The sequence below is a fragment of the Phialemonium atrogriseum genome (genome assembly GCF_030411735.1).
Source record: "Phialemonium atrogriseum strain 8032-3 unplaced genomic scaffold QBC33scaffold_11, whole genome shotgun sequence".
Classification (NCBI taxonomy): domain Eukaryota; kingdom Fungi; phylum Ascomycota; class Sordariomycetes; order Cephalothecales; family Cephalothecaceae; genus Phialemonium; species Phialemonium atrogriseum.
In genome coordinates, this window is record NW_026848148.1 from 552,852 (window position 1) to 574,001 (window position 21,150).

Below are 21,150 nucleotides of genomic sequence, written 5' to 3' on the forward strand. Positions count from 1 at the left end.
GCCTCAGCCTTAGCTCAGCCGAACAGGGTTCCCCATGGACGCTAAACCTCGATGATTGGCGCGCTATTTAAACAAGGACCTGTTGCCGCTGCCTATCGAATCACAAAACATCCTCATAAACATACGCATAAGTTTTCGAATCCTAGGAGGTCAATGCTGCAAATGCTGCCTTGAGGAGAGACTATGCGGAATTTGGTCGATCGGGTCCACGGAATGACTTCCGAATGCAGCCTGCACTAGGCCCACGATTCGTTAGTCGGTTTTGATACCTGACTGAGTCCCTAATACGGAATATATCTACCTACCCTTCCCTTGTGTAACCTAACTCCATCCATCTGAACTCCAAAACTTGGCATCCTCCCTTCTATTCTAGGCATTTATAAGTCATTTTGGGTGTACAATCTTGCAAGAACCAGGCATCTCCCCTTCATTAAATCCATTGACACCCAAAATGGTTCGAGTTTCGCTGTCGGGCACGAATCCTCAGGGGGGTAATGGCCAGGAGTTGACGTTGCCAACGCGACCGAAAGACGACAGTTCGGATACTCTGAGCCTAGAAATCCATCCCCTTGAATCTGCTGATGGCTTGATCGTCACGGTACAGCCGCCAAAGCAGCCTAGCGACCCCAAGATGGACCACGTTCCCTGTGATATCGTCCTCGTCATCGATGTCTCCGGGAGCATGGGTGAGAGCGCGCCAGTTCCAACTAATCCTGGCGAGACTAAGGAAGATAATGGTCTCTCAGTCCTGGACCTGGTCAAACACGCCGCCCGCACTATCTTGGAGACTCTAGGGGACGGAGATAGACTTGGAATAGTGACATTCCACTCCGAGGCGCGCGTATGACTTTTGCCCGTATCCTAATTAATTCATCCAGAGGACCGGATCTGACTGAATTTGTCTCGCAGGTCCTACAAGAGCTGATCCCCATGGATAAAAACAACAAAGAAGAGGCCAAGGATAACATCGAGCGCATGGAGCCTGAAACTGTGACTAACCTGTGGCATGGCATTCTTGAAGGGATCAAACTCTTCAAGGGCAGCGAGCCTAGCCGTAGAGTGCCTGCGATGATGGTCTTGACCGACGGCAGGCCCAATTTCATGTACGTATCCCTCGACGCAAACTGACTTGCATCTCCTAACTCGGTATGGAATAGGTGTCCTCCGCAAGGTTATATCCCCAAGCTTAGGAACATGGAACAGCTGCCGGCCACGATTCACACTTTCGGGTTTGGATACAATCTTCGCTCTGGTCTTTTGAAATCGATCGCTGAATTCGGCAACGGTGATTACTCATTCATCCCTGATGCTGGCATGATTGTAAGTCTCGAGAACCTAAGTATCGAGGGAAGAGCGAGTCATTAGTTAACATCTCTCGAAACCACAAGGGCACTGTATTTGTTCATGCCGTGGCAAATCTTCAGTCGACCTTTGCCAACCATGCCACTCTGAGGCTGACATACCCGAGCTACATGGAACTGCATGAGACCACGGGCGAGTCGGTCGTGACGCAAAAGCCAGTCCAGCTCGGCGAAGACGAAGGGTCCCGGAGGCAGCTGACCATCTCTCTGGGGAACCTCCAGTACGGCCAATCCCGCGACATCTACCTGCGCTACGGAGATGCCCCCGAGCTCAGGGGCGCCATCAAGCTCGCTCTAGAAGGCGAGCCGCAGCCCGAGCCGCCCATCGTCAAAGCGGTGCTGGAGTACAGCCCCTTCACCCCCACGCGCTCCGCCCTCGAGGCCTCCACGCGCCGCAGCATCGCCGACTTCACCACCACCATGACGCCCGCCTCGATAGCCTACCACAAGTCCCGCTCCGCCATCGTCTCCTTCATCTCCTCCCTCTCCCCCCTCCGCGACGACGGCGAGCACGTCCCGGCCAACTCCCTCGGACCAAAGGAACACGACGACCTCGCGCGCCTGACAGCCGACCTCCCCGCCGCGCACCCGCCCGCGGCCTCGGACCCGCGCAACCGCTCCCTGGTGTCGGACCTCTGCGGCGACGCGCCGCGCGGCCAGGTGCGGCTGGCGTGCAAGCCGGAGTTCCTGCCGCGCTGGGGCGCGCACTACCTGCCCAGCCTGGCGGGCGCGCACGCACGGCAGGTGTGCAACTCGTTCAAGGACGCCGGCCCGCTCGCCTACGGCGCCGACAGCCCCCTGTTCGTCCGCTGCCGCGACCGCCTCGACGCTGCCTTCGACGGGCTGCCCGCCCCGAGGCCGAGCAACGTGCCGCGGGGGCCGCGCGGCGGCGCAAAGGTCATCGACATGAGCTGGTATAACCGGTCTAGCAACCCGTGCTTTGCCGGCAGCTCGAGGGTGCTGCTCGCCGCCACTACCACCACCACCACCACCACCGACGATACCCCCGGCGTCGGGGGCAGCGGAGGAATCCCTACCAAAGGTCCGCCGGCGCCGGCGGCGGGCGACAGCGCAGGAGCCACCGCCCCGCGGCGTTCGACCATCAGGATCGGCCGCCTGCGACCCGGGATGAGCGTGCAGACCCCCCTCGGCCCCCGGCGCGTCGCGGCTGTCCTGAGGACGCGCGTCCGCGGCGCGACCCTGTGCCTCGTCGGCGGGCTGCTGATCACGCCCTGGCACCCGGTCTCGCTCGGCCACGGCGGGTGGGCGTTCCCGGCGCGCGTGGCGGGACGTAGGGCCGTCAGGTACACGGGGACGGTGTACTCGGTGCTGCTGGAGCGGGATGCGGACGTCGGCGCCCATGCTGTTATGGTTGATGGGGTCTGGGGGGTCACGCTTGGGCATGGGCTGGTGGGTGGTGGTGGGGACGGGGACGGGGTGGATGTGAGGGCGCACCGTTTTTTTGGGGACTATGAGTTGGTGGCGAGGAGCCTGGCTGGTCTTAAGAGGGGGAGGAATGGTGTAGTTGTTGGTGGCGGTGTCAAGAGAGATCCGGTGACCGGGTTGGTGTGTGGGTTCAAACGTGCTCCTTTGCCGTCCCGGAGGACCCCGACACTGGCGATGAGGAAGATGGCAACCTATGCTTGAGCAGCATTGGACTGCTCGGGTCATTTGGTAGTCTTGCGACTGTATTTAGCAGTTAGGAATGCCATTTCTGGTCTATCAAAGGGTTAAGAAGCATAAGCTAGCTTCCACTATTGACTTTCTCTTTCCTTCCTTCCTTCCCTACCCCGGGCTCCTGAGCCTCAGCATCATGCCCCCATGAACTTCTTGCAGATTTCCTCCTCCGTGAACCTTCGCGTATGTCTCCGAAGAAGGGCAGCCCGCTCTTCCAGAGTCATTGAGACCTGACTACCGATGGGCACCATGCATTTAGCCAAGGTTTGGTAGTCCTTCATCAGAAGCCGGACAGTGATCATAATGTAGTCGATGTTATGAAACACTAGTGCGTGCTGTGAAGCATACAGCTCCTTCGTCTTCATGAACGACACGGGGTGTTCACGCCAGTGCCGGAGCGGGTTGAGGTGGTGCGAGGTGTGGCAGCCATCATTGAAGCAGTGGCGATTACTCTGTAGAGATTTAGCCATGAGCAAAGGAGTATATTTATATGTTAATACTTGCCGCAACGTCTATCAAGGTAATGCTGGACCGATAATCGGAATCGGGTTCTTCGTCGTCGACAAAGGCGTGTTGGGCCCCAGTTTCTGGTGATAGTAATAGGTATTCCACGTATGGCCCATGAGCGGATCCGTGATGTACGGGAAGATGCTGTCGAACAAGAAGAAGCATTTGTTTAGGATGCCTCGCATGTGTATGTGCTGGTGCATCATCAGGGTGTAGGTTCCCATATAGCTGAACTGCATGACGAAATGCAACACTCCATGAATCCACGAGAAGCTCCAGAAGAGGTAGATGGCGCTAGGAATGGACGTCATGAAATACAGCAACAGATGCGTAAGCATCACGACGTCGGTCTCGACACGGACGATCGAGCGGGCGATTTGGATGCACGGGCGTAGGACCCATTCATCGAGCACTCGTGGGAGCCGAATCTGGTCAATCCCACTGAACACGGTTGGTTCGAAGCGTGAATCTGAGGGGTCGTTCCAGGCCGTCAGCGCTGCGATGGTGGCCCCGTCGCGGGTTTGGGCTACGTCTAGAACCAGTTTAGCCTATGGGTATGCTTGACCTGAGAGGGGGTGTCTTGCCGTGCAGCATTTGACCGTTCAAACGTGCGTTTGGAGAGGGAGAGCCATTGGACAGTGTGTCTTTTCTTGACGACCGGTCCTTCAGATCGGCTGATAGGCTCTGGAGGACGAGGTGATCGGGCCTCGTGAGGTTCTTGTCGAACACGATGTGCTCCATGGTTTTATTTTGGCATTGTACTAGCCAACAGAGGCTCTGTGAAATGTAGTGGGGGAAGGGGGAAGGGGGAAGGGGGAAGTGGAAAGAAAAGACGAACCGAGCTGTGCTGGGAGCAATGAACGGAATGCGGCCCAAAATCCTGTCGTATTCTAGCCCTTTATACCCATACCAAAACAGGCCTCGATCAGATGGATCGGATGGCTTTGTTATGATGAACCGGGGTGGTACTTGTTGGCTCCAACGAGTCTCAAGAGCAAGCCACACAAAGGGGTATGATCGGTCCCTTCCCTGAAATATGTTGGTGTGATCTGTATTGTAATCACCGACGTTGGATGGGGTGATAGACCCGCCGAGGCTGAGGAACATGCTAAGCACACCAGCGAGCGGAACCAGCTTACACGCGATTCACATCTGGCGCGTGAGAAAGCCGGGAAGAGCGCCGGCTGTCGGCAGTAGGCTCAAGGCCCCGGCAGCACCGTTGTACTCGGCTACGTTGAGTTGGCCCACGAGGTCGAGGGCAGCCGTCAGGTTTGCTAGGCATTGGTATAACGCACAGACATGCAGCGGTTCACCCAATTGTTGAAGTCCAAGTCGCCGCCTTCCTGGTCCACGGACATCGCCTGTGCTTGACGGGGTTTAGACAGGGGCGAAGGGAATTGTGTTGGCTGCCATTGCTTTCTGGGGGGCTAAGTTGGCGAGAAGGGAGATGTAGCGGCGTAGGAACAACGCGAGAGGGTGTTGACCGCGCTGAATGGCGTCCCCGGCGATGCGATTAACGTACTCCATGGTTTGTTCGCGTTCTTCATCAAGGTTGGCAGCGGGCCGATTCCACGGATGAAGATTGGGCTGGCCAGGGCCACAGCAGGTGGCTCCATGGTTAAGAGACAAGAGGAGGATAGGAGAATCAAGATTGGAAAGCTCGGGCACTCTCCGCCCTGCTACAAGCACGAGAAAGCCAAGTCTTGCGCTCGTTTGCTTTCCGAGTGTCTCTTTCTCTAGACCGGCGGTGGTGGTGGAGATGTCACGAAGCCACCGTCAAGGGGTCTCGTCAGATAATGAGGCGTTGACCAGAGTAGCACCTACGTTCAAGGGTGTTCGGTGATAGATCGAGCCGCGCAAAGGTGAAAGACAAAACCGGAGCCTAGAAACGCATCCTGCCGTAAGCTGTCAAGTCTATCTGTGCTTGTTAGTTCACGTTGCAAGGTAACACGAAATTCGAGAGACAAAGGGATCTGTGTGGCCAGCTCTGGGAACATACCACTCCGTTACACGAGCAGTGCATTGGTTTAGCTCCAATAGCCGCCGTGACCGAGAAGATGGGTGTAATTTGTTGGAGTGGGCTGTCTGTTCTACATGTCTCAAAACCTGTCCCGAACCTCCCCAAGCTTCGCGATCCAGCTCTACCTCCTCACGCAAACAACCCAATTCAAGTACCCGGTCGGCCACAGGTGCCTCTCTCTCCCACTTTTGATCTCCCAGCGGCTCAGCTCCTCGGGGCCGCCCTCGGCACCGCAAGTCCTCAGCAGCGCCTCCACCTCGTCCGGCGTCCGAGTCCGCAGGCTGGAGATCCAGCCGTCAAAGACGAGGACGAACGGGAGGACGGGGACCAGGTAGGTGAAGAAGAGGGTCGCCGGGGACCGCCAGATCCAGGCGTAGTACGGTGCCGTCAGCAGGATGCCCACGCCGAGGAGGCAGCAGGTTATGAAGGACGAGAAACTGCGCTCCTGGAGCTCGAAGATGCTGGCATGTGTGTTAGCGGGCGGATAAGGATGAGACCAACCCCAGCAAGGCCGTACTCACCCAAACCCATCACTGGTCTCGACGGTGTTCCTCAAAATGGCCTTCGCGAGCGGATCGTCAAAGTGGTGGAACGCCAGGTTGAACAGCCTAAACACCTTCTTCCCATCCTTCTTGTACCCGTCAAGAAGGTCGGCGGGCACGTTCGCCGCGTCCACGGACCGCGCCTCGTAGCTGACGTTGGGGCTGCGCGCCGCGGCCGCGCGCCAGTTCTCCTCGTGCGGATGCAGGTCGGTCAGCACGAAGCGGACGGGCCCGCGCGCCGAGCTACCCTCGGCCGGCGTGTCCTTCGCCGCCACCGCGGCGTAGCTGCCCGGGGCCGACACGGGGCCCGCCGCCGGGGCGAGGATCCGCTTGTTCAGGTGCCGCTCGATCGATGGCGTGGGGCCGCCACCGCCGGCGCAGAAGTCGATGAAGACGTAGTCATGGACCGAGTCGCCGAGCTGTGTGGCGAGGAGTCGCGCCACGAGGCGGGCGGGAGATGTCCATTGGATGACGGGGATCTGAAGGAAGAGCTGGTTAGATGGGGCGGGCATGATTCGGGCTATGGGGGAGCGCACCTTGGTCGTCCAGGCATGGGTGAGGGCAGCCTGGACCTTGGCTCGGAGAAAGGACGGGAACCTGGCGGGGGGTTCAGTCCATGTTAGCTTGGACTGGCTGGATGAGCGCGAAGGTCACGGAGATGTCAAGGCTGGGGGAGGTTTGCTTGCCATTGTTGGTCGTCAATCTCGAACAGATGCATACGAGGAACGAGCGGCGCCATTGTTTTTCGTTTGCTGGCGGTGGCCAGTAGTGAGGGGGTGGGCAAGATGGACTAGGCGGCTGGAGAGAGTGGGATGGCGGGACCACGGCGATATCCCTGCTGAAGTATTGAAGCTCCTTGTGAAGGTCTGAGGGTCAATCGCAGCTGTCTGTAGGCCCAATTGGCATTCACGGGCACTGGCTGATATATACTCCACCTCAATTGGGGATTCTGTCAGGCCACGATGAGCAATGGCATCGATATTTTCTCCGAGTGACGTTCACGACTCCCCTGTCGATGAGCTGGTTGCACGTCAATGACGCGGCAACGGCAACGCTAATGTTACCGCAGGCCCCACTCAAAACCGTGTTTCAAAGCTGCCCGTGCTCGTGTAGGCTAGGTACTGCGGTAACCCCTGCCACAACCCCCTGACAGCGGGTGGTATCCTGGTAAAACGCACGTGAAAGTCCTGTTCCTCAAAAGCCGACGTCACTTTATACCTTCATACGAATGGAAGGGTTTCTGCTTCGCTCCATCTGCCATCCAACTGGCCAATCTCGGCCATTGCTAGGGGTATGGCATTGTCCAAGGATGCGCCGACGGTCCTCCTCGGGGCCGCCGTTATTCTGATACTTGTCCGGGTACTTCTGGGGAGTGGAGAGAAGATCCAAAGACACGGCAAGCGACTGAGGTATTCGTCTTGGGTGACATGGACGACACTCGAGCTTACAAACTGATTCGCAATGCAGAAAGGCCCCCGATACGCTCCCTCTGGCGGGCAATGGCCTCGTGTTCTTGCAAGCCCGCCAGAAACTGTTCTCATGGTTTGTCAAGTGCGAACGCCAAACGGGATATGAGACACTAGAGATATCCGTGCCGACCCTTCCACCGGGCGTAATCATTAATGACCCGCGCAACCTGGACTTTGTCTTCAAGAACGAGGGACTCTTCGGTAAAGGGCGTTTTGTAAAGCAGCGGTCATGGGACCTCTTCGGTAAGGATGACGGTATCCCTTGAGTAAGGTGGGCAGCTCATCTTAAAGGAGCTGTTGTCTCTTCGAGTGGAGGGCTTGCCTTGGGAACCTCGCTCTTCCCATAAAGTTCCTGCGATTCTTTTCTGTCCGTCGACTTATTCAGCCTAGGACACGGTATCATAAACGTGGACGGTGAACTATGGAAGGCCCAGCGGAAAGCCGGCCTAGCCTTCCTAAATACGGCCACCCTTCGAGTATTGACCGATGTTGCACTGCCCCAATACCTTTCGCAGAGCATCGAGCATCTCGAAGAAAAAGAAGCAGACGGAAGTATCGTTGATCTACAACATGTATTTCACGAGATCACCACTCAACTAATGGGGAAGATGGCGTACAATGTCAGGAAGCGAATGTCTCACGTCCCATAAGACGCGGCTAACAATCGTCCGCAGATGGAGATGCACGCTGACGACGACTTCACAAGCTCCTTCGACTACGCATCCGGAGCAACAGCCGAGCGCTTCCAGAACCCGCTCTGGTTCATCACCGAGATCTTCCTCGGCTCCAAATTCAGGAAGTCGGTCAGGCTAGTCAAGAGCTTTGGCAAGCGCATCGTCTCCCGCGCAGTAGCCGATCGCCAGACAGCCGAGGAGGAAGAGAAGAAGGCTGACAACACCGCCCAACCGCATACCGCCGCAGCCGACCTCGACCGCGTCTCCGGCAGTCTGGTGCAGTCCCTTCTCGAGGCCATCGGCGACGAGCAGATCGTTGCCGACGCCGCGCTGAACTACCTCTCCGCCGGGCGCGACACCACGGCGCAGGCGCTAACCTGGACCTTCCACCTCCTTACCCAGCACCCCTCCGTAGCCGACAAGATCCGCAGCGAGGTCCAAGACGTCCTCGCCGGCGCCGCCCACCGCGCCGAGCACTCCCCAACCTCCCCCTCCCCCCGCCGCCGCGACCTCGACACCACCCTCTTCACCCCATCCGCAATGCCCTACACCCACGCCGTCTTCAACGAGTCCCTCCGCCTCTACCCCCCCGTCCCCTTCGAGATAAAGCAGTGCGCCCGCCCCGCCACCCTCCCGGACGGCACCCGCCTGCCCGCCGGCTCCGTCGTCGTCTGGTGTCCTTGGGCCATGAACCGCTCCCGCACGACCTGGGGCCCGGACGCGGACTCGTTCCGCCCGGAGCGCTGGCTTGCCCCGGCGCCAGCTGCCGCTTCTCAGGACAGCTCCGGCGACGGGGGGCCGCGGCGACGACGACAGGCCGTCGTCAACCGCCCCGTCGCAGAGTTCCCCGTCTTCAATGGCGGGCCGAGGCTGTGCCTGGGCAAGAAGATGGCGGAGCTGGTCGCCGTGCAGGTTGTCGCAGCCGTGGCGTGGCTGTTCGAGTTCACGCCAGCCGGCGACGGTGGTCCGGGCGAGGAGAGGGTCAGCAAGAGTAGCTTGACGTTGCCGATGGAGGGTGGCTTGCCGATCTATGTCAAGCAGAGATGATGTGTAGTACAGTATCGTCTCGGGAGGCCGGCTTACGACAAGGACAGGGTTCCTGCCTCTCATACCATGCTTGACACATATGGTACCTCAGGGTGGCTAGATATCAATGACAGGCACGGGAAGGAGGACGTTGCTTGAATGGCGCCAAACGGGCCCTATTATTCTTATCTGCAAATTGCTCTTCTGCTGGTTTCGAGTGACCCAAATCATGACCACGTTACCCGTTCCTCCTCTAGCTCGGCAAGCCCATGCCAATGCCCTAATTATGCCAATTCCCGACAGAATGCTTCGAGCACCCATGTCCATTTGTTGTACAGCTCTAACTGAAGCCGTAAAAGGAAACACAATTTTTGCTTACCACACACCAAGGGAACCGCATTCGCATGTACACGAAGTGGCATATGGATCCCTCAAACCCAAAAAGGAAAAGGAACAAGAAAATCATTCGAAGCTCAGATCCAAACTGACGACGGGAAGGTCAGGACGCAATCGTCCTCGCCAGCAAACCAACACTCCAGGTACCATGTTCTCGGTCGCAGATGTGTCCTTCTGTTTCTCCTCTTAAACCACCGGCCCGGCCTTGACCACATCTTCGGTGGCCTCGCTCGCGTACTTCTTGAAGTTCTCGATGAACAGTCCGCCGAGCTTGGTGACCTCCTTGTTGAAGCTCTCGTCCCCAGCTGTCCAGGCCTTCTTGGGGTTGAGCAGCTCAGCGGGAACGCCGGTGCAGGTCTTGGGGACCTGGAGATTGAAGACGTCGTAGTTCTCGTACTCGACCTTGGCGAGCTCACCGCTGTGGATGGCGTCGAGGATGGCACGGGTGTACTTGAGCGGGCAGCGCTTGCCGCCATGCGAGAAACCGGCACCGACCCAGCCGGTGTTGAGCAGCCAGGCATTCGCATTGTGGGTTTCGATCTTGTCGGCGAGCATCTTCGCGTAGCGCATGGGGTGGAGAGCCAGGAATGGCTGAGCGAAACAAGAAGAGAAGGTCGCCTGAGGCTCGTCAACGCCATCTTCTGTCCCGGCCATCTTTGATGTGTAACCGCTGATGAAGTGGAACATGGTCTGGGCGCTGTTGAGCTTGGAGATAGGTGGCAGGACACCCCTAGCGTCGCAGGTCAGGAGGATAATGTTAGAAGGGTGGTTGGTTGACAAGCATGGGATCTTGGCGTTGCTGATGTACTCGATGGGATAGGCGCAACGGGTGTTTTCTGTTAATGTGGCGTCATCGTAGTCGACATTGCGGGTCTCCGGGTCGAAGACAACATTCTCCAGAACAGATCCGAACCGGATAGCGCCGAAGATATCTGGCTCCTTTTCGGCTGACAGACCAATGCACTTCGCATAGCACTAGGGAAATACTCAATTAGCGCATGTTCCGCACGAGATGTTAGATGGTATATCACTTACACCGCCCTCAATATTGAAGACGCCACGGTCGGACCAACAGTGTTCGTCGTCGCCGATCAAGGCCCGGTTAGGGTCCGCCGAGAGGGTGGTCTTCCCAGTTCCGGATAGGCCAAAGAACAGTGTAACATCTCCGTCCTTGCCTTCATTTGCCGAAGAGTGCAGAGTGAGGATGTTGTGCTTGATCGGACCCTCGTAGAACATCACGGTGAAGATGCCCTTCTTCATCTCGCCAGCATACTCAGTGCCGAGAATGACCATCTCCTTCTCAGCAAAGTTAATAGCTACTGAGGTGCCGGAGGTCATGCCCTCGGTATATCTGTTGGCCGGGAAGGAACCAGCATTGTAGATCGTGTAGTCGGGGTGGAAACGCTCCAGCTCCTCACGAGTCGGGCGGATCAGCATGTTGCGCATGAAGAGAGCATGGTACGCGCGAGCACAGACTACCCGCACTCGGATCCGGTATTTCTCGTCCCATCCCGCATAGCCATCAACGACGTAGATGCGATTTCTCGTGTTCAGGTAGTCAACGGCTCGCTCGCGGTTGATTTTCCAGACCTATAGCAGTTCACGTGTTAGTCATGTTACCAAAGTGGGGTGTGGGGAAACGAAGTGGGCTGGCGGCTTAAGCTCGGTTATCGGCACAGCGGGGGGGGAATTCGGGATGGAGGGGTTGCAGCTATGACGCCAGCGACCAGGGTCCCGAAGGAGCACGCGACTCTGCATGACGAGCGCAATGCAGAGATAGAGACTGAGACTTTGCGACGAGGGACCAACAGCTAACAGGGAAATGAAGAAATAGCAGCAGGCAAGGGAATAGCCAAGGCGGGTGATGGTCGCCCAAGCGTGATATTCGGGAAAGGACTGGCGGCAATTGGGCAATTGGGTCGCTGCGTGTGTGTGTGTGTGCGTGTGTGTGTCTCGGCTATTATAGGCTCTCGCCCGCGGCAGGGGATAGAAAAGAGAGTGAGCATTCCGAGTGAAAATGGCTTACCTCGGGAGTCATAGGCTTATTGACTGGTCCCCACCTATTAACCATGTCAGAAACAGAGAACTTGGCGGGAAAGGGTGATTGTGATGGCACCGGATGAAAATCGCAGGGGTTTACATACCAGATGTCCTTTTCAGACGACTCTTCCTTGACAATTCGCTTGTCCAATGGTGACCGACCCGTCTTCTTGCCAGAGTACGCCGTCAGAGCACCGCTCGAGGTGATTGCTGTTCCTGTTTCGTAGACCTGGTGTATGGTGGTCAGCACCCTGTGCTGCCTCAGCTGTGTTGGAGCAAAGACAATCTCACCAATGCATCTTCGTAGAGAGCGGCAACGGAGGGGTTAGGGATCTGTGAAGCAGTTAGTCCTGTCCGTCACTGCAAGCCATACATGATAATGCAGTGTTATTTGGTTGCAAGGCAGGGGAACTCACAATTGCGACGGTAGTGTAGTCGATGTGTGCCTTCTCGTGCAGCTCCTCCTCCAGTTCGGTGTGTTCGACCTCGAACTGTGGTCTGTTGGAGGGGATCGCGTGTCAGTAATCTACATCACTTCGTCCGAGGATGGGGTTCTATTGCACGTACTCGACACCGCTCGGGTGAAGACCGGTCTTGTTGACAGTACCGACGAGCACTGCAAAGGAGATATGTCAGTCACCAGCACTGAAGCGTGGATGAAGCCCGGCGACAGGGCAAGGATAGGGGCCAAACCGACTTTTGCGGGGATCTTGAGCGGTTCCTGAAGAGAGTATCTGGGATCGAGGACCTTTCACTGTTGGATCGGAATAGGGAGAGGCGGTTCTCGCGACGGGGTCCTTCATGGTTCTTATAAGTATCGTGGGGATTTCGGCCAAGATTGGGCTGACTGATAATCCGTAGCTATTCGCCAAGTGAGCTCAGGGCTGATCCACTTTGCAACCAAAAAGTTGGAGACTCGATACACTATTCTGTGATAGTGGTAGTTCCGACCAAGTAGTGCCCGAGGCCCAGGGTGGATGTATATAAAGAAAGCACAGAGTGGAGCCGGAATGGTGATGTCAGAGCATTCGACTGGCTAGGAGGCCATACTCCAACTGATTGGGTAGCCGAAGCACGAATACTTTTCGGAGCAGCGCATGGTAGAACCCCTGTCACATGCGGGTCTTTTACTCCTGAAGATGGCGATACACCTGGGCCTGGGCCCATCGTTGGTCTGTCTGATGTTTCATACGAGACTATTTGTGGCGAGTTTGGTGACTGCCCTCGGGATGTTTCCGTGATGCTGTTGCCGGGTATATGGCGTTGACGTCGGCGGGTAGTCGTTGTTCGTCGGACAAAGGGATTATATCCCGAGCTTGGGGAAGCAGTCGGCTTGCTGGTTTGCTGCAACAGTCAAGCCCAGAATCCCAGAATCCCAAGAGGCTGAGCTGCCGCTGCCGGTGTCACAAACGGAAGGCGTTCAACCTCCCCAGTCAGGTACCTAGGTACCGACCCGCTACCTGGCGAGGGAGGTGCGAATCCATCCGGCATCAGATCCAGAGACCGGGGAAAGAGGGGCCCCAGTGTTGGGCTTTTAATTACCGGTAGCTAGACCACCCCGCGTCGTGGCAGGACAGCCTCAAGACCTCAACGTCCCTCCATCCAATTGCACTATCATAAGATCCCCAGACCTCCACATCGAGATATTCTATGTCCGCGGTCGATATCCATACACAAAATCGTAGATACAGTTGCACAGAAATAGCATACTTCCCATACAGAAACACATCAGCTTAACGAGAAGAGATTTTGACTTCCGAATCCAGACTGCCCCACCACCAGCCCCACATTGTGTGACACTTGAATGCCGTCATAGGTCAAACGCATGCCCCCAGGCTCCAGCAAATCAGCAACTGCTGCCAGGTCCTTCCGACATTCTCCGAGCTCAAACGCCTTCCATATTTGTCCAGAGTCTCGAAAACTAACATGGAACTAATAGGATCAATGCCTCAAGGCTCGGGTGAATGTTTGCATGTATCTGTTGGCACTGGGCTCCAAGGATGAATACTTCCAGGGTCCGTCGGTGAGAGGCAAGGGGCCTGGACCGGGCTGCCAAGCTACGTAACTGCCGCCTCCATCACCTGACGTGAAAGCCCCTGGCTTCAGCGCATGTGACTGGCCTCGGGCATACACCGTGCTAAGCTGAAAAATTGGATGTATGTCACGAGAACAAACAGGAACCGCAGAATTTGTTCATCACTTCCGAGCTGGCAAAGTGGCTTCAGGGGACGTTTGTGGTTTGCTGTGCGAGTGCTTGATTGCCAAGTCGACAACGGCCTGCATGTCCCGTATCGGGATCAATGGCGGCATATGCACCACGGGCGGCGCCAAGCGGAGGCCCTCCACGCTTCCGATTTCTTCCTTGCCTGAGCGAGAGTGGGGCATGACATCACCCGAATATATCCGTATCCGTTAAACCGGCAGCCAAGCACGGTTACCGGGCTCCGAGTAGACCCACAATTATCACACCTGCCGACCACCCGAAATTCACCGATTCGGGGAGGTTTGGGGTCACTCTGTAACCTCGCCGCCAGACCGCATCCTGTCAGCCCTCTTCAGGTTCTGGACACCTTGGCCCCAAGGCCCCGAGCCTGGATGCGCTATCGCCGGCAGCCCGGTGATCCACGGCCTCGGTTACCAAGCGGGCTTCCGGTGCTGCTGCACCGGAGTTCCGGGATTCAGCTAAAAGCTGGAGGTCAAATTCTTCTGGATGCAGCTTTCGGGCCAGACATTAATAGCCAGGCTAAAATAAGATTCACGCAGATAGTTTCAGAAGTTCAGATGGACGAGTGCTCGGTCACTCCCAAAAGCCTTGGGTAGTGCACCTTTCGGGAGCTGCTACCCGTTTCTTCCGACATACTACTCCTAAGGCACCGTACTTGTTACCTCAAAAAGGTGGCAGTCGACTTTGTGGGCTGCGTTTTGCGCAATGTTAGGTCACCCGTCATGGTTCATGTTTTTAGCAAGGAAGCGCCAAGTATATCATCACATAGGTCAATTCAGTTTCCCCTTCTTTTTGGACGGGTCTATTGCCTCTCGCAACTTCTCGAGTCTACCGTGTCGAGTCGGCGGCTACCAAACTCGACGGCGTCTGCCCTTGGAATCCGACAACAACGCGAATGCGCTACCATATCGGACATTGACGGAGGCAGTGATTGCTCTGCCCTCGTCGAGAAGCAGTCAGGACATCTGTAGAGCAGCCTAAGGCTTCTGCTCTGAGTCGTTATCTATACTCAAATGATTGAGTTACTGCTAGGCTGCAAATGACCTGTGGCAGATAGGCTTGACCTTGACCCGTACAGATTTTTGCCAGCATCATGACAGACTTTCTATACAAACGTGACTCGGGCTTGAGCGACAGCGGACAGGGTCTCGAGCCACAGTCAGAGGTTAGGATTAAAAGACAGATTAAAATCCAAGTAGCCTAGGGGCGAAAGGATGCAGATTGATATCGAGATCCAGCGGCTGGGGGAGGCGTGTGGATCCAAATAAACATTATTATAATCCCATCTTTCTTCGCTTGTCCCATCCTTTTCCAACTTCCCAACTAAAAAAAAATTAGCTTCATCAGTCTCCGCAAGGGCAGACAGATAGAAATAATGATAGAGATATATAGGGAGAATGGTGGAAGGGGAAAATCTTGGGGGGGGGGAGAGAAGAGGAAAAGGGGCAAAAAGAAAAGATTGCCCGATCTCGGATTCGGAAAGAGGACCTGAGGGATAGCTTGACCGACCTTATGCTTCACACGTCCCTGTGACTACTTTCTCTGTGCTATCACTACACCAATCAGGCCTTTTTGTTGCTGCTGGGACTGGTTGAATTGATATACAAAGGACCGACAGGCGATAGGGAAAAGTGAAGGTAAGATGACGCCTCTCTAACCTATCTAGAGACCATCCCAGGCATCCAAGCCTAAGAATCAACACCTCATACTACTTTGGAAGAGACCCATGTCTGCTTTTTATGCTTCTCAGACCAAAGTAAGGCTACTGAGCTCAACACTCAATGCTGAGTACAATGCTCTACATTCCCAAGCCCAATCGAATTGCGAGCAACGTCTGATGAAGATTGCGAGCCAGATAGCTCATCAGAGCGTAAAGCGTTCTTCCCAGCCGTATCAGACTGATCCTCAACCAATGCCTACGGTTTAAGACCCAGCTCCGGATACGTGTTGACACGTATAGGTCGCTCCGAGTTCAAAAGATAATCAGCATCGCGCAAAAGAATCTCTCAAACTGGCAAGGATATGGATTGTGTTGCAGTGCCCTGAAAAGTGTTTTACACCACCTTCTTATGTTGTGGCTGGTCGTTGTTTGACCGGGAATCGGCGCAATACAGTGGCCTTCCGTGGAAGGCAAGTTACAATGTGAGGAAATACGCCAAATTGTTGCCCAACTGCGAAGCTCGCACTGCGAAGCTCGAACGAGGCTGTCGCCTGAGGGGTGAGAATGGCTGATATGTCCAGAGTCTCCCTGCAATGCAGGTATCCCAAGATCGAATTTCCTTATCCGGATGGCTTGAAACAGTCGGGTGTGCGGGTCTGAAATCGTAGTGTACTCTCACTAGCGAGAGGTACCCCAGATTTACCCCGGATTTCGTCGACGTCTGGCATTACGCTACCAATACCTGGTGGGGATTGGTGGGCACGGGCCAACAACCGTCACACCTTACGTACCTCGAGGTACCTTGGCTGAAGGTGAGGTCAAGTCACGCGATCGATCACCAGCAACTGATTACCCCGCCCGGTCTGACGAAACAGTGCAAGCAGCAGGAGCGATGGACCAACCGTGTCCGATTCGGCCCCCTCCTTTTCCCCTCCCTTCCCTCCATCTCCCTCTCCCTCCTTCCCCTCCTCTTGTCCTTCCAACCAGCAAACTGCCTTCGCATCAGAACAAACATACCCCCAAGCTCACTACGAGGTATAACCTTCCATCCATCTCCAACTGTCATCGAAGTACCAATTAGAGCTATCGTACTTACACAAGTGTGATTCTCTAGACGTCCTACCATATCCTGACCACCACACTTGGCTCAGACCACCCATCAAAACATGTCAGAACCGCTCACCAAAGTTGACTCTGCCGTCCAAGGCCTCTCTTCGTCCCCAAAGGACACGAAGGATGTTAAGGCTGCCCACCGGAGGCAGAGCTCCACTGCGGCTGGAGTGATGAATGTCAATGATCTCGGTAAGTAGCTCGAGCACCCCAAGCTCGCCGGATGTTCCGGGACGAAACTAATCCCTTCTGATACACAGAGGCCCAGGGCATCGAGCTCAAGATTGCCAAAGAGACCCAGAAGACGGGCTGGTAAGGCCCCTCAGACCATCCACCACCAGCCTATGTAGTTACTGATTGGCCGGGTTATATAGGAAGATAAACACGTCGCCTACCTCGATTGATGAAAGGGAAATCCTGAAGAAGTTCCTCACGACACCCCCGGTCAAGAAGATTGACCTCCGCTTCCCCCTCGGGCTCGAGGTAACGGCACGGAACCTCAAAGGCGTCACCATCAAGGATGCACTGGATGCAATCCACAAGCCATACAAGAAGCGGGCATGTCCATCACCCAAGCCGTCTAGATGCCACACTTGCTAACACAGCTCGCTCTGATAGGCGGATGACGAATTGGACCAGCCATACCTTGCAGGTTTCGAATGGGATAAGGAGGAGTCGTGGACTCGACTGATGGTCCACCTGCAGAAGGATGCCGGCGCACCCGCCCCCTCTTCGAAGAAGAAGAAGAAGGGCGGCGACGAATAAGGCACATCATCCCGGCAAAGCAACACCCGTCTAGTCTCAATAGTTCGTTTTGTTCATTCGGTCTCCGTTGTCGATTCGGTAGAGCGGGATATTGCTATAGACGGGGTATCGGACGGGTCCGATAGCTTTCTCTAGGCACAAGAACGAACGAGTCTCTTGGCCATTTATTTTAGTTGGGGCGAAGGCGGAAGTAAAGGAACGATGCGGAAAGGAGGACTCCGATACCATATTGTTAGTCAATTGACCGGATTGTCAGCCGCATCTTGGTCGCATTGCACCGTGATATGCTATAGCCATTTGTCAGTATGTGTAGTGACCCGAGCTCTAAGAGTACAACCAGCTCCTGTAGGTAATCCGAACGAAGGCCAAGGTCCAATGTCTGTTGGAGTTGCATCATTCTTTGCTGCATTCATCCAAGTCAGGAGTCTCGGTCAGTCATGCCTGGGGAAACGTCGTGCAACGTGGAAACCACCACAAAGGAAGGAATAGTATCAGCCAAGGCAGGCATCCAGGGAGCCCCTACCTAGGTACCTTTCTAGGTAGGTACCTATCTAGCTACCTTGGCGAGAATGGACAGCGATATCGGATTTCCGTTCTGCAATATTACGTGTAGAGGCAGTGGTCAAGGCAGGTACCATTGGTGCGCATGATTTGCACCAATCAATGGTGACGGCTGCAAACGGCGCAGCTCCGGCTACTATCGGCCTTCGGGCCACCTTCGACAGCGGAAAGAATGACGCTGCCCGGCTCAAAGGGCAACGTCAACCTTGCTTGAGACGGTTTAAGATGGTTGCTCGTCTCACCCCAATACCTACCTACCTATGTAGTTGATGAGTGCTCTTGTTCTTGCTACTTTAGCAGAGATCACCCCTCGATGAGCACCATCCCCCGCCGACTGTGACGTGATAATGCCAGTGACTACCTTTGACTTCAAGGAGAAATATCGCTACCAGAACGGCTTCGGCTCCCACCTCGAGTAAGTTTGAGTTCCCGCACTTCACTTTACGCGCGGCCGTTGCTAAGATAGCCTTGTCTAGATCAGAGGCCGTTCCGGGAGCCTTACCAATTGGCCAGAATTCCCCACAGAAGCCGCCGCACGGCCTCTACGCGGAGAAGCTCTCGGGGACCGCGTTCACTGCTCCCCGTCACGAGAACAAGCAGACCTGGCTCTACCGGATCCTCCCCTCATGTTCTCACCCGCCATTCACTCCCGCTGGCAAGGACAAGGCTGTGGGAGATGACTTGGTTGATCAGTCGAAGCTGCATTACATCCCCAACCAGTTGAGGTGGGACCCATTCGACCATGACCCGGAGACCGACTTCGTGTCCGGACTGCGTCTCGTCGCGGGGGCGGGTGACCCAACCCTGAAGCAGGGCATCGGGATGTACATCTACGCCGCCGGGAAGTCGATGAACGACCACTCGGCCTTCTACTCGGCGGACGGGGAGCTCCTCGTCGTCGCGCAGGACGGCGTGCTCGACATACGCACCGAGCTCGGCTGGCTCCTGGTGCGCCCGATGGAGATCTGCGTCATCCCCCGCGGCGTCAGGTACCAGGTCCACCTGCCCGCCGGCCCCGCCCGCGGCTACGCCCTCGAGCTCTACCAGGGCCACTTTGCGCTGCCCGAGCTGGGACCCATCGGCTCCAACGGGCTGGCCAATGCGCGGGACTTCCAGGCTCCCGTGGCGGCGTTTAGCGAGGACCACGTGGCGACAGCGTCGTCGTCGTCGTCGTCGTCGTCTTACACGGTCACGGCCAAGTTCGCCAACCAGCTCTTCACCACCACGCAGCCGCACACGCCCTTCGACGTGGTGGCGTGGCACGGCAACCACTACCCGTACAAGTACGACCTAGGCCGGTTCAACACGGTGGGCAGCATCTCGTACGACCACCCGGACCCGTCCATCTTCACGGTGCTGACAGCGCCGTCGTCGCTGCGGCCCGGCACGGCGGTGGCGGATTTCGTCGTGTTCCCGCCGCGCTGGCTCGTCGCCGAGGACACGTTCCGGCCGCCGTGGTACCACCGCAACACGATGAGCGAGTTCATGGGCCTCGTGCGGGGCGCCTACGACGCCAAGAAGGGCGGGAAGGGGGGGTTCGTCCCCGGCGGGGCGAGCTTGCACAATGTCATGAGCGGGCATGGGCCGGACGCCGAGAGCTACGAGGGGGCTAGGAATGCGGAGCTGCGGCCGGCAAAGGTCGGGGCCGCGGACGGGGGTTGCGCCTTTATGTTTGAGAGCTGCCTCATGGTCGGGGTGACGGAGTGGGGGCTCAGGAGGTGCGCAAAGGTCCAGGAGGGGTATAGTGAACATAGCTGGGGTGGTTTGAAGGTCCATTGGCAGAGGCCCGAGGGGGCGGCGGGCGATGGGCATTTGCTGAAGTGATGAGATATAATTCTCTTGCTGTCGTATCGCTCACCGAGGGGGGCTAGACACTTGACCCCGGTGGTGCGTACCATTTTATAATTGACATTGGGATAATGTATTCCTCGCCCTTCGATATCTTTCTTCTAGTCCGGGAGCCTCTCCGTTGGACGATGTCCGATCCTCCTGTTCTTTGAGAGGAAGGCCCCCTTCACTGCAAGAAAAGTAGACCATGAGAGGAAGATATGCGGAGAAGAAATGAAACATATGGGGTGTGTTTGCCAAGGTAGTCCTCGTAACACCACCCAAAACTGCGTCTTATGCCCATCCAGAGGAGCCGAACGTCCCTGAAAGAGGGATCCGATTCTTCGCAGCCAGGTCCTGTCATCCCGGAATGTCCGTCCAACCTGTGATGCCTGTCCTCTGATGGGCTCGCCAGCTGCTAAGAGTATTTGCCCCTGTACCTGGTGTCTGCTCTGGTCTTCGTCGTGACTCTGGCTTCGCCGTTGTAAAAGGGGTCGTGCTCTGGGGCATTGTCTGGGAGGGGGTGTGCCACATCACATAGTCGATTTTAGTCCTCGCGGGTGATGTTTACTGCTGGTGGGATAGATTGGCTGGGATGGTTGGCAACCCCAATGGTCAGAAAAGGGGTCACATACCGTAGCCCCTTTTAAGAGTCTAGGCTAATTAATGGTCGTCAGGAATGGCACAGAATTTGTTCATCCTAGCTAGAGCAATGCGGGCGCATGAGATGTCATTATGGTGATATCCAACGCAGCCGTCTTCAAACTGACAGCCCGACACACACACATTATTACTAAAACTTTGAAGTTCGTAATAGACATGATAACATATGCCGCTTGAGCAGCTAGCCACCTTGCGCATTCGCCGCCGTCTCTTATCCGTCTATCCGTTTGCCTGAGTACCGTCGCCGTCGCTGTTACCGGTATGTGATTTGGGAACCCGGGAGGGAAGACAACCAAGAGGACGCCGCCACCGTCGCCGCCGCCGCTTTATGCGCTCCGATCGCTAAGATGCCCGCGAAACGATGCAACCTCCTGCCATGATGATGCAGAAAAAAGCCTGCCTTGAACACTCCAATACTCCTCCGGCGCTGTCTATGTGTCCAATCGATTCCTCCCGCGTGTGCGTGCTTCCTTCTTGCAGCTCATATATCCAAGTAAAGTACCCCCCTGTCCAGGTAGATGGTGGCGATCCCTCGACCTACTCTCCTCCGCTCAATGGGTTCCACTAGGCCCCGAACCCCGACGTTGCAATTAAACGAGTGCAACCCACAGGGTCATTCCGCTCTCGT

At 56.2% G+C, this 21,150-nt stretch overlaps 8 protein-coding genes across 8 annotated transcripts; 4 read left to right on the forward strand and 4 right to left on the reverse strand.

Moving 5' to 3' along the window:
* The first annotated feature begins 93 nt into the window (after positions 1–93).
* Positions 94–3,266, forward strand: QBC33DRAFT_585824 (hint-domain-containing protein). Its single transcript, XM_060431454.1, has 4 exons — positions 94–841; positions 910–1,103; positions 1,158–1,320; positions 1,389–3,266. The coding sequence occupies exons 1-4, from the start codon at positions 452–454 to the stop codon at positions 3,006–3,008; spliced, it is 2,367 nt and encodes a 788-aa protein (XP_060284000.1). The 5' UTR covers positions 94–451; the 3' UTR covers positions 3,009–3,266.
* QBC33DRAFT_537377 (uncharacterized protein) lies at positions 3,037–3,778 on the reverse strand. Its single transcript, XM_060427786.1, has 2 exons — positions 3,543–3,778; positions 3,037–3,490 (listed from the first exon to the last, which is right to left on the reverse strand). The coding sequence occupies exons 1-2, from the start codon at positions 3,708–3,710 to the stop codon at positions 3,173–3,175; spliced, it is 486 nt and encodes a 161-aa protein (XP_060284001.1). The 5' UTR covers positions 3,711–3,778; the 3' UTR covers positions 3,037–3,172.
* Positions 3,779–4,691: 913 nt separating this feature from the next.
* QBC33DRAFT_558618 (uncharacterized protein) lies at positions 4,692–5,161 on the reverse strand (the record flags this gene model as incomplete). The annotated part of the gene is made up of 2 exons (XM_060429895.1): positions 4,692–4,819; positions 5,068–5,161. The coding sequence occupies 2 exons, from the start codon at positions 5,159–5,161 to the stop codon at positions 4,692–4,694; spliced, it is 222 nt and encodes a 73-aa protein (XP_060284002.1).
* A 180-nt stretch (positions 5,162–5,341) lies between these two features.
* QBC33DRAFT_58794 (uncharacterized protein) lies at positions 5,342–6,959 on the reverse strand. Its single transcript, XM_060431528.1, has 5 exons — positions 6,794–6,959; positions 6,644–6,704; positions 6,087–6,586; positions 5,545–6,026; positions 5,342–5,463 (listed from the first exon to the last, which is right to left on the reverse strand). Exons 1-4 carry the CDS (start codon positions 6,844–6,846, stop codon positions 5,687–5,689), a joined length of 954 nt encoding a protein of 317 aa, XP_060284003.1. The 5' UTR covers positions 6,847–6,959; the 3' UTR covers positions 5,342–5,463; positions 5,545–5,686.
* A 287-nt stretch (positions 6,960–7,246) lies between these two features.
* On the forward strand, positions 7,247–9,513 carry QBC33DRAFT_537386 (putative cytochrome p450). Its single transcript, XM_060427787.1, has 4 exons — positions 7,247–7,516; positions 7,575–7,819; positions 7,967–8,196; positions 8,251–9,513. Exons 1-4 carry the CDS (start codon positions 7,401–7,403, stop codon positions 9,295–9,297), a joined length of 1,638 nt encoding a protein of 545 aa, XP_060284004.1. The 5' UTR covers positions 7,247–7,400; the 3' UTR covers positions 9,298–9,513.
* On the reverse strand, positions 9,428–12,648 carry QBC33DRAFT_537393 (phosphoenolpyruvate carboxykinase). Its single transcript, XM_060427788.1, has 8 exons — positions 12,410–12,648; positions 12,280–12,328; positions 12,129–12,210; positions 12,004–12,045; positions 11,817–11,941; positions 11,699–11,732; positions 10,708–11,262; positions 9,428–10,647 (listed from the first exon to the last, which is right to left on the reverse strand). Exons 1-8 carry the CDS (start codon positions 12,513–12,515, stop codon positions 9,859–9,861), a joined length of 1,782 nt encoding a protein of 593 aa, XP_060284005.1. The 5' UTR covers positions 12,516–12,648; the 3' UTR covers positions 9,428–9,858.
* A 4,114-nt stretch (positions 12,649–16,762) lies between these two features.
* Positions 16,763–17,471, forward strand: QBC33DRAFT_558622 (uncharacterized protein; the record flags this gene model as incomplete). The annotated part of the gene is made up of 4 exons (XM_060429896.1): positions 16,763–16,898; positions 16,967–17,018; positions 17,081–17,264; positions 17,325–17,471. The coding sequence occupies 4 exons, from the start codon at positions 16,763–16,765 to the stop codon at positions 17,469–17,471; spliced, it is 519 nt and encodes a 172-aa protein (XP_060284006.1).
* A 744-nt stretch (positions 17,472–18,215) lies between these two features.
* Positions 18,216–20,277, forward strand: QBC33DRAFT_619285 (Homogentisate 1,2-dioxygenase). The gene is made up of 2 exons (XM_060432731.1): positions 18,216–18,447; positions 18,509–20,277. Exons 1-2 carry the CDS (start codon positions 18,380–18,382, stop codon positions 19,854–19,856), a joined length of 1,416 nt encoding a protein of 471 aa, XP_060284007.1. The 5' UTR covers positions 18,216–18,379; the 3' UTR covers positions 19,857–20,277.
* Positions 20,278–21,150: the final 873 nt, after the last annotated feature.

Bases quoted from the DNA above. Each gene is read 5' to 3' on its own strand.
- QBC33DRAFT_585824 (XM_060431454.1), top strand. From the start codon at position 452: ATGGTTCGAGTTTCGCTGTCGGGCACGAATCCTCAGGGGGGTAATGGC. The intron at 842-909 runs GTATGACTTTTG...TTTGTCTCGCAG, and splicing joins CATTCCACTCCGAGGCGCGC to GTCCTACAAGAGCTGATCCC. The intron at 1,321-1,388 runs GTAAGTCTCGAG...CGAAACCACAAG, and splicing joins TCCCTGATGCTGGCATGATT to GGCACTGTATTTGTTCATGC.
- QBC33DRAFT_537377 (XM_060427786.1), bottom strand. From the start codon at position 3,710: ATGCTTCTTCTTGTTCGACAGCATCTTCCCGTACATCACGGATCCGCT. The intron at 3,491-3,542 runs GCAAGTATTAAC...AAATCTCTACAG, and splicing joins TTACCTTGATAGACGTTGCG to AGTAATCGCCACTGCTTCAA.
- QBC33DRAFT_58794 (XM_060431528.1), bottom strand. From the start codon at position 6,846: ATGGCGCCGCTCGTTCCTCGTATGCATCTGTTCGAGATTGACGACCAA. The intron at 6,705-6,793 runs GCAAGCAAACCT...ACCCCCCGCCAG, and splicing joins GAGATTGACGACCAACAATG to GTTCCCGTCCTTTCTCCGAG. The intron at 6,587-6,643 runs GTGCGCTCCCCC...CTCTTCCTTCAG, and splicing joins CCCATGCCTGGACGACCAAG to ATCCCCGTCATCCAATGGAC.
- QBC33DRAFT_537386 (XM_060427787.1), top strand. From the start codon at position 7,401: ATGGCATTGTCCAAGGATGCGCCGACGGTCCTCCTCGGGGCCGCCGTT. The intron at 7,517-7,574 runs GTATTCGTCTTG...TTCGCAATGCAG, and splicing joins AGACACGGCAAGCGACTGAG to AAAGGCCCCCGATACGCTCC. The intron at 7,820-7,966 runs GTAAGGATGACG...TATTCAGCCTAG, and splicing joins GCGGTCATGGGACCTCTTCG to GACACGGTATCATAAACGTG.
- QBC33DRAFT_537393 (XM_060427788.1), bottom strand. From the start codon at position 12,515: ATGAAGGACCCCGTCGCGAGAACCGCCTCTCCCTATTCCGATCCAACA. The intron at 11,733-11,816 runs GTATGTAAACCC...CATGGTTAATAG, and splicing joins TCGTCTGAAAAGGACATCTG to GTGGGGACCAGTCAATAAGC. The intron at 11,263-11,698 runs GTAAGCCATTTT...GAACTGCTATAG, and splicing joins ATAAGCCTATGACTCCCGAG to GTCTGGAAAATCAACCGCGA.
- QBC33DRAFT_619285 (XM_060432731.1), top strand. From the start codon at position 18,380: ATGCCAGTGACTACCTTTGACTTCAAGGAGAAATATCGCTACCAGAAC. The intron at 18,448-18,508 runs GTAAGTTTGAGT...AGCCTTGTCTAG, and splicing joins GGCTTCGGCTCCCACCTCGA to ATCAGAGGCCGTTCCGGGAG.